Genomic DNA, 15,007 nt, shown 5'->3' with positions numbered 1-15,007 from the left:
TGTTTGCTATGTGTGCCACATATTTGCTTCGTGGCCTAGATTGTGGGGTGTAGTTACGTCTCGCCACATCCTCAGCTTCTGGAGTGCAGGGACCACGTTATTATTTATGTCTGAAGGCCTCTTCCCAAGAGTATGCCCACATACTGTGTCCAGCCAGCCATTTGATTGCTTACCCTGTGCCTGTGTACCTAGATACTTCCCTGCGAATGACAGGAGTGTCCAGGACAGCGGAGAGCAGGCCAGGCGTGAATGTTAATACAGGCAGCATTGGCTGGCACAGTCCCGGGCACAGGCAAGGAGAAGCAGGATGTGCATCACGGAGCCTGGGCAGGGTGGGTTGGAATTATGCACTACTAGCATACCATGGTACTTATATTCCTGTTTATTGAAAAGTTTTAAGCAGAACTTTAGACATAAAAGTGAGCAAATACAGAGGTTTTGGGGACCATAGCTAGTCATTGCTGGGCTGGAGAGCTGGGCTAAAGCCCCACAGGGGCAGCTTCCACCATGCCATGCGCCTCAAGCTCCTTGCATATGGGGAAGGCCAAGGTCTAGTTACAGGATAAAGAGGATGGTGGGGCTCTGGGCAGCCAACTCTGAATTGGCAGGATGAGGCTTGGCAACTAAGGAGCAGCGAAGTCCCCAGAGACAGGAGGGTGCCCCCTGGGAGACCTGGCAGTGCTGGGGCAACCAGGAAACTCCAGGAATACACATCTGGGGAGCTAGACCCTGGGCAGAGGAAGGGAAGAGCCTGTAATGGTGGGGAGTCAGGCTGTGTGGTGAAAGGCTTGCCACCAGCCCAGCTTCACAAGCCCTGGAAGGAGGCCTCTGTGGTCTCAGACCAGGACGAATCCCGGCGGGAAGATGGTAGGTGCCGCTGGTGCCCGCTCTGACCAGGGCAGCCCAGGCGCAGAAGTAGCATCCACATCCTCTCTCGGAACTTGACACCCACAAAGGCATAGAGCAGCGGGTTGAGACAGCAGTGCATATAGCCCAGGCCAGAGGTGATGGACTTGGCCACATCCACACGGCTTTCTTGGCTACAGTTGCGGGCCAAGGCCCCCATGTTCATAAGGATGTCCACCAGCACCACTAGGTGGTAGGGTGTCCAGCAGAGGGCAAAGGCCACCACTACCACCACCACCAGCCGCATGGCCCGCAGCCGCCGCTGGCCCCTGGAGACCAGCAGCACAGCCAGGATGCGGGCATAGCAGTAGGTCATGACCATCAAGGGTAGCAGGAACCCGGCCACCAGCTGCAATAGGCGCACAGCTGTGCGGCCCACCTGCGGGAAGTTGTGCTGGCACTGGGTGACATTGAGGCGGTCATCGTGGTGGGCTGACAGGAAGATGAATTCAGGGAGGGCTAAGAGCAGACATAGCCCCCAGACAACGATACAAGTGAGAGCCACGCGGGTCGGGGGGGCCCGGCGGTAGAGCTGGGTGGCGTGCACTATGCTCAGGTACCGGTCAAAACTGATGCAGGCCAGCAGGAGGGCCCCAGCGTAGAAGTTGATGTTGAAGAGGGCACCTGCCACTTTGCAGAGCTCAGAGCCAAAAACCCACTGGATCGCGGCATCCACTGCCCAGAAGGGGAGGGTCAGCACCAGCAGGGTATCGGCCACAGCCAGGTGGAGCAGGAAGGTGTCGGTGCTGCTCAGGGTTGCCCGCTGGCTCAGCAGCACAGCTGCCACTGCACCATTGCCCAGCAGCCCCAACACAAAGAGGAGGCCGTAGATGGCTGGCAGGAAGGCCCTGTCAAAGTTCAGGCTGAAGTCTTGTGGGCAGGGTGGGGCGTCGCAGCAGAAGTCACTCTCATTTTCTCCTCCATAGTCGAAGGAAGAGCTATAGTTTTCCAGCAATTGGATAGTTTCAGGGCCTAGGAACTCCAGGCGTTCACTGATCTGTGGAGGGAGGGAAAGAGGGTAGAGACCCTGTAAACAGACTCCTTCAGAAGTTTCATCTGAGGAGTCTTTCTGAGGAACCTTTCTAGGAGCGGCTGTACTGTAAGGCAAGCCCTGAGGCCAGGGCCACACCCTATAATTGCCCCCACCTTTCTTCCAAGGCCACGCCTCCTGAACGCCATCTGCCCAGCCTTGGGCTAGGAAGTAACTCCTTCTCAAAGGTTGATTCTCCCTCACCCTTTGGGCCATCCCTTTAGCCCAGGAATTGTGGGCTGGGTAAAAGCTTTCCTCCCGAGCCAAGGGCCATCCCTGCCCCGTCTCCTCTTTCTCCTTTCTCTTCCTTCAAGGCATGCTATTGTCAGTGTCTCAGCCATGCCTAGTTGTACCACTTTCCTTCCCAGCTGCCACTCCACCATCCCCTCTCCCAGTCACTGGCTCTCCTCTTCCCTCCTCAGCCCTTGTCTGGGGTCCCAACTACCTGCTCCCAGTGGGGCTCCTCTATATATCTCTGTGTCCTCCAAGCACACTTTCTGCCCCTCCTTTCCATCCCTTACACCAAGCACTGCCACCCACCAGGGGCTCCTCCACCAAGCTCTAGCAGAAATAGCCCCCCTCCCCCGCTTCTCCCACAAAGTACCCCGGAGCTACAGGCCTCTTCAGGGCCAGTTCAGACCAGCACAGAGGAGTCAAAGTCCCAAGTCAGAGCTGAACCGTGCCTTGGAGGGAGTCAGGGGTGATCCTCTATCCCCTGCATTTTGCAGGTGAGGCACCAGCCAGAGAGGGAAGTGACTCACCCGGTGGTCACTGGCACAAGTCAGCAGCCACGGTGGGCTCTCGATTCCCCATCCAGTGCCCCTTTCATTCAATCGCTGCATTCTCTACCTACTCACCCGACCCTCTGCTGGCGCTGACTCATGGGCCAGTCCTGCCAGTCCCCTACTGTTCTGGTGGGTGGCCCTGGGCTCCCACCCACCAGGGCTCTCCAAACTGACAGTGTCCTGGCCTGGACAGCGGCACTTACCTCAGGGAGCATGGTTGGACTGGTGCACCAGCTGCTTAGGCGCGTGCTACCTGCCCCTCTGCTTGGGGCTTGTGGTTGAGAACCTGCACTACACAGAGGAAGTGAGGGTTTCATGTGTTTCTCGACCGCTATCTCTTCCATGGGGTTGTCTACACCAGACCTCTCTAGAGCCAATGCCGTGGAGCTCCCCCTCCCAGCCATTCCCCTGGCCAGGGAAGCTACCTGGGGCCAGAAAGGCTGAGGCCTCTGGAAGGGCTGAGGCAGGGCCTCCCAGGGGACAGGTCTGAGGGCAAAACAGAGCGCTGGGGAAGTGAATGAAGGACAGCCCTGCCTGCAGTCAGGGAAACAACTGCTTCTCTTGCACTAGTGTAGCCAATGCTCAAATAAATGAGAACTCGTGCTCCTCAGTCTTGGACCGGAGTCTATTTTCGCCTGATTGTAGGCTGTATTGCTAAATGTGTTAAGTCTGTAAAGGACCTTGCCCTTCTTTAAAGAATCAAAGTATTTAAAAGAAATCAATTACATTAAATGTAGCCCTCTACTATTGCCCCTTCCGGGTAGTGAGCAGGGGCAAGGACAAGGTATTACTAGTAATGACCTTGCTACGTGCCAGATGTTGCTTTTGGTGCTTTCTTTGTCACTGCCTCATTCCAGTCACACAGCTCTGTTGTCCGGAGGGGGTTATCTTTATGACTAACCCAGAAAGGAGAAGGGTCTTCACCAGGTAGGTGCTAAGACTGAACCGACAGCTGTCTGACTCTTCTTTTACCACTCATCACATTGCCTTCAGTGTTTTTATGTTTTTTATCCTCACCTGAGGACATTTTTTAAATTACCTTTACAGAGAGAAGAAGGGAGAGAAAGAAAGAGAGAGAGACAGAAATATTGATGTGAGGGAAAAACATCGATCGGTTGCCTTCTCGTATATGCCCCAACTGGGGATTGAACTCACAACCTGGGTGTGTGCCCTGACCGGGGATCAAACCCGTCACCATTTGATTTATGGGACAATGTTCCAGTCAACCGAGCCACATGGGCCAGGGCAATTTTTTAAAATAGATGAGCTGTTATATTCATGCAGTTGCAACACAGTGGAGTAAAGCTGTATATTTTAGCATACATACATATAAGAAAGCCATAGACCACATGGTGGAATAGGCAACTTACAGAATATTGTGTGTAGTTTGACACTGCTTACGTAAATTCTAAAAACCACACATACAAAACAAGACTGAGTTGTTTTGGATACAGCAGTTTGTTCTAGAAGTCTAGAAGAGGGGCTGGCGATACCACAAGTTCACGACAGCAGTTCCTCCTGGGGCAAGAAGAAAGGGACTGGGGAAGGAGAAGAGGACGTGGGAACCTCCTGATTTTGAGAAGTTGTAAACAGCGTTTGTGGAGCCAGTCAGTCCCTTTTTGGCTGCACACTGTGGCCAAAAAGTTCCCCATGCGTCTGTTCCCCATGTTGCCCTCAGCTCTGCTCTGCCCTCCTCTCCCTTCCCTATCACCCTGTTCTCATTATCAGCAGGGAAAGGTGGCCCTGAACCTGCCTTTCCCCAAGCAGCTTCCTCTCTCCCTCTCTCCTCTCAGATGAAAAGGAGACACAGGGAAAATGCTAGCCCATGGCCTTGGGGTCCGCTTTTCAGCCAGAGCACTTCACAAGAACCTCTCGCTGAAGGCCTGGGATTCAGTTCAAACTTACTGACAAGACACACAGTGGTGAAGCCCCAAGGCCCTTCCCCTCCTTGTATGAACACAAGGTGTGTGGCTGGCAAGATTCTTGGAAGATTTAGCTGCGTCCTTCGTTGCTGTAAAGAATGAAGTCCTTCATGTGGGTGTCTTGCTCCAAACAGCTTTTCACCCGCATGGGCCATGCCAGGAGGAACTGAGGGCCTGGAGGAGGTCAGGAGCAGTGTCTGTGGAAGGGACTGGGAGGGTTCCAGAAGCCACAGAGGTTAGGAGGGACGTGGCAAGTGACTGCCTGTCAGGGGAGGAGCAGATGTGGGAGCCAGGACCACAGCTTCCTGATGCTGGTGCATGAACAGTTTCCATTCACTGGGTTTCTACGCATGAGACAAAGGAGAACAACAAAAAGCTCTATTTGTTCAGCCTGAAGGAAGGTCTACTATTCTGCAACTTTGTCCTTCATCTCCTTTTTGGTATTAAAAGGATTTTTTCCTTATGAGAAGTTAGTGGAAATAACCGAGTTTTGGAAGTATCTCCTGTTGGCAGGAGTTGACAACCCCCTGTGAACCTTCCAAATACATGTTGCTATGTTACCAGTGCACGTGGAATTTCAGTCTAGGGACCCCTGGTCTCCTTTCTGGGCCCCAGTCTCCTTGTTTGTCACATGGGGACAATGATCCCCACCTTCCTGGGCTGCTGGGAAGGAGAAATGAGAGCATGTCAGGCAAGAGCTTTGCAAAGGTGCAGAGAGCTGCTCCCCATGTGGCCACTTGTCTGTTCAGCCATGATGCAGTGGGAAGAGCATTGAACTGGTCTGGCTCCAGCCCTGACTCCAGTCTTTGAGCTCTGTGACCTCGGACACATGATATAACTGTTCTGAGCTGGTCTCAGCAGGGTTATTACAAGGTAATTCGAGGTCACCAAGGCTGGAAGACCCCTGGCACAGGCCTTTGCTCTTTGCAGGTGCACAGTTGAGAGTGCTGAGTGGGAGGGATATTGGCTACACACCTAGAGTCACTGGGAGCCTTCGTGTCGGGGGCACCCTGGGATAGGCTGTGCTACCCCATGGAGCCACTAAACGTGGGTTTGTCCTGAGGGTGGCTCATCCTGCATGGCTACCACTCACCTTAGCTGGGAGGGTTTGGCCAGTCCCAGACTAGTACTCTGGCTTCCTAGCTGTGTAATCTCAAGCAAACCATTTTGATTCTCTTCCTCACTTTCCTCATTTGGAAAGGAGGGATAAAGAGAGCGCATGTGTGAGTGGGTTGTTCTGTGGACTGTAAGTGATGCATGTGGAAAGGTCTGGCAGAGGGTAGGGGTCCAGTGAGCAGCAGTTTCCTTCCCACTTAGGCCTCAAAACGGCACAGTCTTTCCCAGCCCAGATGTCTTGCAAGAAAGGTGTCTGTGACACGGTGCTGAGGCAGGCCCTTGCCAGCCCCTCTAATTTTGTCCTCTCCTTTCCCAAGCAACCCCCAGATGAGGTCAAAGGCAGGCCCCGCCCTTGAGAAGACATATCTGGCCAGGATCCTGCACTCTGAGTTCTGATACAGGGGCCTGCCGGCTTCTTGCTTCTGCCCTCCTGAGCAGCCACTAGGGAAGCTTGAGGAGGAAGTTAGTCAGAGTGAAGCTGCTCTGGGCTCCGCCTGTGGTCAAGGTGTGAAGTGTGCACCTGTATGTTCTCTGCCACCCTTCCCCCTGTTTTTTTCTTTCTTTCACACCTTTGGGCTGTGGTTTGGGAGATTGGAGGCTAGGAGGTCTGAGCCCTGGGCCCAGCCCCTCACAGGAAGGAGGGCCTCCACAGCGTCTGTCAGACCAGCCAGGGAAGGGGGGCATTTCTTCCTCCTTCCTCTCAGCATCTGCAACCTCACGGCATGTCTTGCAGGTCCTCAGAATGACTCTGGAGGTTGCTCCCAAAGTCGCTGGACTCGGCCACTGGCCCCAGGCTGTCCAACGAGCAGGCTCAGGGAGGCCCAAACTTCTGTGGGACTCTGGCAGTGGCCTAGGCCGAGGCAGACCCTTCCTTTCATGAAATTAACCAGAGTCCCAGCTTCAGGCAGGGGTGGGAGTTTGCCCTAAACTATGTGGGGGCTCTAGACCTCTTTCTCCTGGCCCCAAATTTCCCAAGAAAGGGAGAGCTTCAGTCGCCAGAGGCCTGGGGACTGGGGATCACCCCCTCCTGTGCCTGTCTTCCTGCAGCTCCGAGCCCTACTGGGAGGCAAGCCCTATCTAAGTGCTGGGGCCCTGAGCTGGGGCCTGGGAAGTCCAGGCCCATGGGGCTGAGTTCCCAAGTCGTGGGACGCTCACTCTCTTTGGGACCAGGGAAGGAGGATGTTGCTGCCATTTGTCAGGTGGCAAAGGGAGACAAGGCAATTCAGGCTGTGTGAACGGCAGGTGCCAAGGCAAGGAAGTCAGAAAGAGCCTGTCAGCCCAGGGGTAGTCAGTGTTCTTGGAGAAGAAGATGCACGTGAGAGAAGGAGGGTACAGGGGGTTGGAGAGTAGTTCAAGACCCAAGCCCTGCCACTAAGCATGATGACCTTCCTGTCATCCTGTCCCCAGAAGTGCCTGAAAACTGTTAAATAACAAATAACTCCCATTCAGCATGTCCTAATTTTTATGCACATGGTGTCTTTTAAACCTGTCAGCCACCTGGGGAAGCAGAGGTTACTGTACCCATTTCGCAGAATGGAGGTGGAGACTTAGAGTGGTGGAGTGACTTGTCCCAGGCTGATCAGTTAGTAGGATTTCCGGCAAGATCCCTATCCAGGCTGCATTCTAATATGCTATATTAACTGATAAGGTGGAGGTCCCTGCCAGGCCTCTGCAAGAATACCGTGGCTCAGGGACTGGTTCTTTCAGGAGTCACACCAGATTCACCACATGGCCCCAACCAGACATCTTGTATTGTGTCATAGAGGAAGCTTTGGTAAACCTCACCACATACCCATTCTTCTTGTGCCGCTCCTCCCCACTCACCAGGAAGAAGAAATGTCAGAATTTCCGGATGAGGGGCATGGAGGACCAAGCAAAAATCTGCCCAGGGCCACACCCCTTTTGCAACTCCCCCTGGGACAGTCTGTAATGCTCCCAGAAGTCTCCAGTCCATCCCATGCCAGCTCCAGAAGGCCTGGCCGGGGCACTCCCCCACCTCTGGGCTGCGTGCGTATGTTTTCATTCTGCCTTGTACCTGGAACTCCACCTTGGCTCACACCTGTCCAAACTCTTCAGAGGTACAGGTGGCACCATTGCCAGTGCACAAAAGTCTGTTTATGTAAACCTGACTTTGATGAATACTTGAATTCCAGTTGCTCCCACAGTGAACAGGAGGAGGCTGTCCCCCCTGCACTGTTCAGCTGGGCCACCCCTGAAAGGAAGTCATTGTCAGGCCCAATGTTTGCTTCTTAACATTCCCTCTGGTTGCCCCACGGGTGAAGTCAAACGGCTGACGTTTACTGATTACTTAACTACGTGCTGGGCACTATTCTAAGAGCTTTACTGGGATGAATTCATTTAATACACTTAACTATGTAGTAGCTGTGACCTTGCTGCTATTAGCATTCATTCCTGTTTTACAGTTGACAGAAACTCAGAAAGTTTAAGAAATTCGCTCAAAGCCACAGAGCCAACAAGTGGCAGAAACCTCGTGTTCTTCCTGCTATACTGTAATGCCTTTTATGGTTAGAGGGACCAGGATAGAGGGAGGTATTCATGGAGAGCTGCTTTGGCCTGCCTGTAATGTTTATATGGAGACAATATTCATGTACAGCCAGCCATCAAAAAGGAAGTTAAAATTAAGCTAACTGAAAAAATTGGTAACATTTGAATCTTGCATAGGGATTAGGTAAAAACCTTAGATCCATGCTATTTTGCTAATTTTGACAATGTAAAACAATGTCTTTGTATGCAGGAAATACGCATTGGGGTATTTAGGGGTAAAGGGTTATCACATTAGCAGCTTACTTTCCTGTGACTTGGAAAACATTCAGAGGGAGAGGATGTGCAAATGGGGAACCATGCTAACAGCTAGTGATACAGGAAAAAAGGCATGACAAAGTTCTTTGTATTATTCTTGCAACTTTGGGGCAAATTTGAAGTTACATCAAAATAATAGTTACTGAAAGAATATCTCTCATGCACAATGGGTTTGTTATCAGATACTATTCCCAGGACCAGCTTAGAGGCCTTGAAGAGAAGAAGATGGAGAGAAGGCTGCTCAGGAACAATGGCACAGGTCTGTGGCCTCTGGAGGAGACAGTTCAGTCCCTACCTCTCCTCCACCAGGCTCACTTTGCTTCTGGCATCATGGGTGGATCTCTTTTCCCGCTCTAGGTAACTCTGCTTTTGTCTTGTTGCTTTCAAGATTCTCTCTTTATCTTTGACCATTGGCATTTTAATTATGATGTGTCTTGGTGTGGTATTCTTTGGGTCCATCTTGTTTAGGACTCCTCTGTGCTTCCTGGGCTTGTAGGTCTATTTCCTTTACCTAGTTGGGGAAGTTTTCTTTCATTATTTTTTCAAATAAGTTTTCAATGCCTTGCTCTTTCTCTTCTCTTTCTGGCACCCCTATGATTCAGATGTTGGTATGTTTGAAGTTGTCCCAGAGGCTCCTTAGCCTCTCTTTTTTTTTGGGGGGGGGTGAAGATTATTTTTTCTTCTTGCTGTTCTGGGTAAATGTTTTTCTCTTCCTTATGTTCCAAATCATTGATTTGATTCTCCACTTCAGCCACTCCACTATTGATTCCCTGTGAATTTTTTTTTATTACACTTAGTGTAACCTTCATTTCTGCCTGGGTCTTTTTTATGCTGTTGAAGTACCCAATGAGTTCATTGAGCATCCTTATAATCATTGTTTTGAACTCTGCACCTGATAGGTTGCTTATCTCCATTTTGCTTAGTTCTTTTTCTGGAATTTTGTTCTGTTCTTTCATTTGGGCCATATTTCTCTCTCTCCTCATTTTGGCAGCCTCCCTGTGTTTGTTTCTATGTATTAGGTAGAGCTGCTTTGACTCCCTGTCTTTGTAGTGTGGCCTAATGTAGGAGAGCACACCTGTAAATTGGATGGGGTGGGGCCTTAGGTAATCACATGGGCAGGACAATCCATGTGAACCAGGTTGATGGAGTCTCTGGTATAGTGTTGCACTCTGTTGCTCTGTGTGGGAGAGGGCTCAGAAAGGAGACAATGCCTCTGCCTGGCCTCTGGAGTTTTGTCCAAGAGGAAGCAATCCCCTGGCACTCGCCATGATGCCAGACACTTCAGTTTCTCCCTGTGTGCCACTGGTGGCCTTCCAGCTGCTGCCCTGGTGTTGGACTCCAGAGGTAGTGAGCCTGCATAAGTCTTAAGTCTGTTATGGGCTCTTTAAGAGGACACACCTGGGAATCCCACAGTTTCTTCCATTGCTGCAAACCCACTGGTTTTTACAGCCAGAAATTATGGGGACTTTTTTCCTGGCACTGGAACACTGGGCTGGGTGGTCTGGCGTGGGGGTGGGATTCCTCGCTCCTGAGATATCCCTCCCAATTTTTATCTACCACGTGTGTGTGTGGGACCACCTGTTTTGCATCTCTGTGCCTCTCCATGCTATTCCACTTCTCCATGCTTCTCCACACATCTGCATACCTCCACCCCTCCTGCCCTACTGGATGAATGTGACCTCTTTAATTCCTTGGTTGTTGGACTTTCATACAGATTGATTTTCTGATGATTCTGGGTGATATTTGTTTTGCAGTTTAGTTGTAATTTTTGCTGTGTTTGTGCGAGGAGGCAATCCACGTTTACTTACACTTCTATTTTGATCCGAAGTTGACAGCTTGGAGTTCTTTTTCCCCAACAGAACTGGGCCTGTGAAGCCAAGGAAGCCTGTGCCAGGAAGATCACTGTCAGTCTGGCAGTTGGAGCAGCAGGCAGTTCTGTGCTGGTGTCCTTGGCTGCTGCTGGGATCCCACAAAGAAGAAAAGGTGTACTCCAGAAACCACAATGCCCACCCCAGAGGTACTCCACTGAGTGAAAGCTGCTGAGAAGTGTCCATCTATGGGTCCTTACCTTGGGAGGTACCCAGTTGTGCTTTAAGCCGCACCTCCAGGACCTTGCATGAGGCCCCTTGACGATGGGCTTAACTCTAGTTTGGATTCTACCTGCCTGGACTCTCCAGATTCCTGGAAAATTTCTCAGCCAGCCAAAGGAATTTCCTAAAATCCCACCAGCATGTGATATTGGCCTTAGGGGCTTTATCCACAACATCCTGTGCATGGCTGCCATGGCCTGAGCCCTGGTCTGAGGGCCCTGCTATATGTGTTGAGCTTCTGTTTCCCCAACTAGCACTAAGTCAACTGCATAGGGGCAGGCATAGGTGCTGGTCTGGCCAGAGCTGGGCTGACCCCATGTGAGGCAGTGTGGCAGAGTGGATAAGTACATGGACTCTGGAGCAGGCCATCTGGATTGCATTCCTGGCTCTGAAGTGTAACTGGCTGTGTGACCTTGCACGGTTTGTGTCATCACTCTATGCTTTAGTTCCCCTCTTTGGATGAAAAGAGTCAATATGCCCATATATGTAAATGTACTCAGGACAATGCCTGGCATGTAGTCAGTGTTCTACATGAATTGGTAGCTACCTTTCTCACTGTGGCTGCTGAGTTCCTCCCCAAGACTAGGGACACCCATGGGCCAGCTTCATTGGCACTGAGCTAGCACACCTCAAATCAGGAAGCCTAACCCTGGACCCTGTCTCAGCTACAGAATTGGTCGAAGTGCTAATGCCTTTGGCTGAGCAGCTTGAATGCCACTTTGAGTCCTGTGCCCAAGTCTTTAGGGGTAATTGGGTGGGAAGTCCCTTTCAGATGTTGAACTGGCTGGGTGGGCTGTGTACTCTGCACTGTAGCTACAAAAAGGACTGGGCTGAGAAGTTGGACTTAATAGGAGTTTGAGGAGATGCTGAATTGAAAACCTGCTTTCCCCTGTGATAACCACAGGTTCGTCACTCACAGAATACCACATTAATTGCTGACTCAACCAAAATGTCTGTGGATGATGTGACAGACAGGCAACAACAACAATAATGTTAATCTGTAATGCTTACGTAGCACTCATTATGTGCCAGATGTTGTTTGAAGCACTTTTACACATACATATCCTCCTAACAAGCCTTTGAGATAGGTTCCATTTTTATTCCTATTTTAAAGATGAGGAGACAGCCCTGGCTTATGTGGCTCAGTTGGTTAGAGCATTGTCCCAGAACCAAATGGTTTCAGGTTCAATTCATGCAAATCAGGGCACATGCCTAGGTTGCTGGTTTAATCACCAATATTGTCCAAGGGTGTGTAGGGTATCCTGTCCCAGCACGTACGGGAGGCATCCAATCGATACTTCTCTCTCACATTGATATTTCTCTCTAAAAACAATGAAAAAATGTCCTGGGGTGAGGATCAAAAACAAAAAACAATGAGGAGACAGACTCAAGTAAGTTAAGTAGGTTGCCCACAGTTACATAGCTAATAAGTGACAGAGTCTGGGTTTTAAAACAAGCAATCTGGTTTAAAGTCCACACTCTTAACCACCCTGCTCTACTGTCTGGGTTTGAAAAGGCCATTGTGTGAATTTAAGAGGAGCAAAGGAATCTGAAATTGCTTGCCCCACCTCCCCCACACTGGGTCTGGCCAGGGTGTGCTGTTCATTATGCAAATCCCCAAGCAAGTTTCAGACTGGCTGAGCCAGTGCAGGAGCTGGGCCCCTTCCTGGAACAAGGGAGCTCTTCAGGCATTCCACAGTTGGCCACCAGGACAGAATATGAAGGACAGGAGTCAGGACAGAGGGATAGTTACTATGGAAACCAAGAGCACTAGTGAGCTCAAAGCTGAGCCTGTCTGGGTCAAAAAAACAAAACAAACAAACAAACAAACAAAAACCCCCACGTGATATATATTTTTAAAAAGATGCTAGAGTTTTGGGAGGATGGCTTGCGACAAACCCTGTGTGGAACTTGCACGAATTATATTTTTGCATAATTGCTAGTGAATAGTGGTCTTTCACATGACTATCCCAAGTATTTGTATATTATTGTAGCTTGCAGCATAGCTAGAGAAGTGATTGCATATGGAAGAGAGACACAGGATACAATGGTGGAGGAGGATGGAGAGGGAGGGGTGAGGGGAGGAGCTGGAAGAAGGACATAGTTTAGGGGCCAGTAGGTCCAGGGAGAAAAGTTAGAAGGAGGGACAGTGTTAGCTGAAGTTGGGGTTGCAGGATGGGGAGAGAGAAGGTGATTTAGAAATGGAATCCACAGCACTGATTGGCTAGCCCCAGCCCAGTCTGCTTTAGTGAGTCTCCTTCATGTATCTTTGTCATGACGATGGCATTCATAGTGGCCTCTTGGCTCTTTCTTTGCCCTCATATCAAGTCTGGGCAGTCTGGCATAAAAGGGATCTGTTTAGCCTCTTTCAACTCCAACTTATTGACAAGGAGCCTTTACCTTCTCACACAGCCTGCTTTCCTGTTACTGCTATTATTATTCCTAAACATGAGTGGTTTTCAGGACACTCTTTGGCAAATACCAGCCCAGAGGATAAAGGCTGTTTTCCTGGCCTGCCTTCAAGGCCTTCCAAGATCTGGCTCCAGTCTCCTGCCCAGCCTGATTCTCCACTCTGCTTTGTGTATCTTACATTTAACTAAACTGAGCCACATACTGTTGCAAGCATACCTCAAGTTTCCGCTGCTTGGCCAGTCTCTGCTCAAGTCCTATATACTCTTTAGGACTCAAAGGTGCAGCTCAGAGCTATGAAGGCAAAAAATGTCCATTTAGCTGGACCCCATGGCTACCCTCAGCTCAGTCTGCCTCTAGTAAGTCTCCGTGACTCTGCCCTGAGGGTCCCTGATAGAGCAGAACAGAAAGGAGAGGTTAGAACGCCCAGAGGAGGAAGCAAGAAGTTTCAGTACCCTATGCCTACCTTCCAAACATAGACATATGTTGAAGTAATTCTACAGGGCAAGTCTCTGACTAGAAGCATCCTTTGCCATCTGATCTCCTGTCTCCAACCTTCTCACCCTCAGAACCATTCATTCCACTGGGAATCATTGAACAAGTATAGAAAGGCCAAGGCAGGCCAATTCGTTTGGCTGGCTAGGGATCATAGTGAAAGTCCAACTGAATACAGGAACCATGTAGCATGGTAGTACTAGATGAGCTTTGTTTGGTGTCTGGCAGGCCTGGGTTTCAATCCCACGTTAGCCACTTAATAGCTGTATAAATTGGCAAAATCACTTCAATTCTCTGAGCCTTAATTTTCTCATCTGCCAAGTGGAGATGATACCTACCTCATATGATAAAGATGAAATTGTTGTTTAGATGATGACATGAGATTAATTTCGGTAAACCACCTGGTACAATGCTAGGCATTCTCTGACACCCACTTGAATGTAGCCACCCCCTATCCTTCTCTATCCCTTTAGCTTGTTTTATATTCTTCAGAATAGCTATCTGCTGTTTATTAGCTTATTTGTTTATTGGCTACTCCACTAGAATATACTTTGATAAGAAAGATGATTTTGTTTTTTTAAATCACTATATATCCAATGCCTTGTATCATTTCTGATACATAGTAGGTGCTCATAAATATTTACTGAGTGGATACTGTCACTCTACTGAGTGGACAGTAGGTTCTGAAGGGGTAGGTGCATGAGATTATATATACATATGTAGGTTTTCCATGCATACAACTTACAGTGCTGTGAGTTTGGGTCATAGCTGATGACTAGCATATGACCTAGCACCACATGGGTTCTAGAAAGCACTTGTCTAGGGCCTGTGTTTGGGAACAATACCTATCAGCATAGAAAAGGTTTCAAGAAGTTCTGTAAAGGCAAGAGTTACCAGACTCATTTGGTCACTGTAACAGCTTCCCAAGGCTGCCATAACAAATTGAAAACAGAAATCCATTCTCTCAAAGTTCTTTTTTAAAATTTTATTTAGTTATTTTTCAAGTATAGTTTTTTGTCTATTTCTCCCATCCCAGTCCCCCCCCCGCCCCGTCTCCCCACCTCCCTCCCACTTCTTCCCCCCCCCCAGTCCTCATCCCTGTGTCTTTCATACTTGTTCCTCAAAATACCTCCCCTTTTTTCCCTTTAAATTCCCTTCCCTCTCCCCTCTGGTCACTGCCCACTTGTTCTCTATTTCAGTGTCTTTGTTTTTATTCTGTTTGCTTGTTTGTTTTGTTGTTTAGCTTCCTGTTAAAGGTGAGATCATATGGTATTTGTCTTTCAATGCCTGGCCTATTTCACTCAGCATAATGCTTTCCAGTTCCATCCATGTTGTTGCAAAGGGTAGTAGCTCCTTCTTTCTCTCTCCTACATAGAATTCCATTGTGTAGATGTACCACAATTTTTTGATCCATTCATTTACCGACGGGCACCT

The 15,007-nt window shown here is 49.6% G+C and overlaps 1 protein-coding gene across 1 annotated transcript; it reads right to left on the bottom strand.

Annotated features, from left to right (window-relative positions):
* Nucleotides 1-375: 375 nt before the first annotated feature.
* Nucleotides 376-3,150, bottom strand: CXCR3 (C-X-C motif chemokine receptor 3). The gene is made up of 2 exons (XM_037126694.2): nt 2,925-3,150; nt 376-1,903 (listed from the first exon to the last, which is right to left on the bottom strand). Exons 1-2 carry the CDS (start codon nt 3,123-3,125, stop codon nt 806-808), a joined length of 1,299 nt encoding a protein of 432 aa, XP_036982589.2. The 5' UTR covers nt 3,126-3,150; the 3' UTR covers nt 376-805.
* Nucleotides 3,151-15,007: the final 11,857 nt, after the last annotated feature.

The sequence above is a fragment of the Artibeus jamaicensis genome, unplaced genomic scaffold (assembly GCF_021234435.1).
Source record: "Artibeus jamaicensis isolate MK-2021 breed Jamaican fruit bat unplaced genomic scaffold, CSHL_Jam_final scaffold_2375, whole genome shotgun sequence".
Classification (NCBI taxonomy): domain Eukaryota; kingdom Metazoa; phylum Chordata; class Mammalia; order Chiroptera; family Phyllostomidae; genus Artibeus; species Artibeus jamaicensis.
This window is presented reverse-complemented; position numbering and strand designations above follow the sequence as displayed.

Excerpts from the sequence above, each read along its gene's own strand:
- CXCR3 (XM_037126694.2), bottom strand. The coding sequence starts at position 3,125 with ATGGCTGGGAGGGGGAGCTCCACGGCATTGGCTCTAGAGAGGTCTGGT. Across the intron at positions 1,904-2,924 it reads GTCCAACCATGCTCCCTGAG|ATCAGTGAACGCCTGGAGTT; the intron begins GTAAGTGCCGCT and ends CTCCCTCCACAG.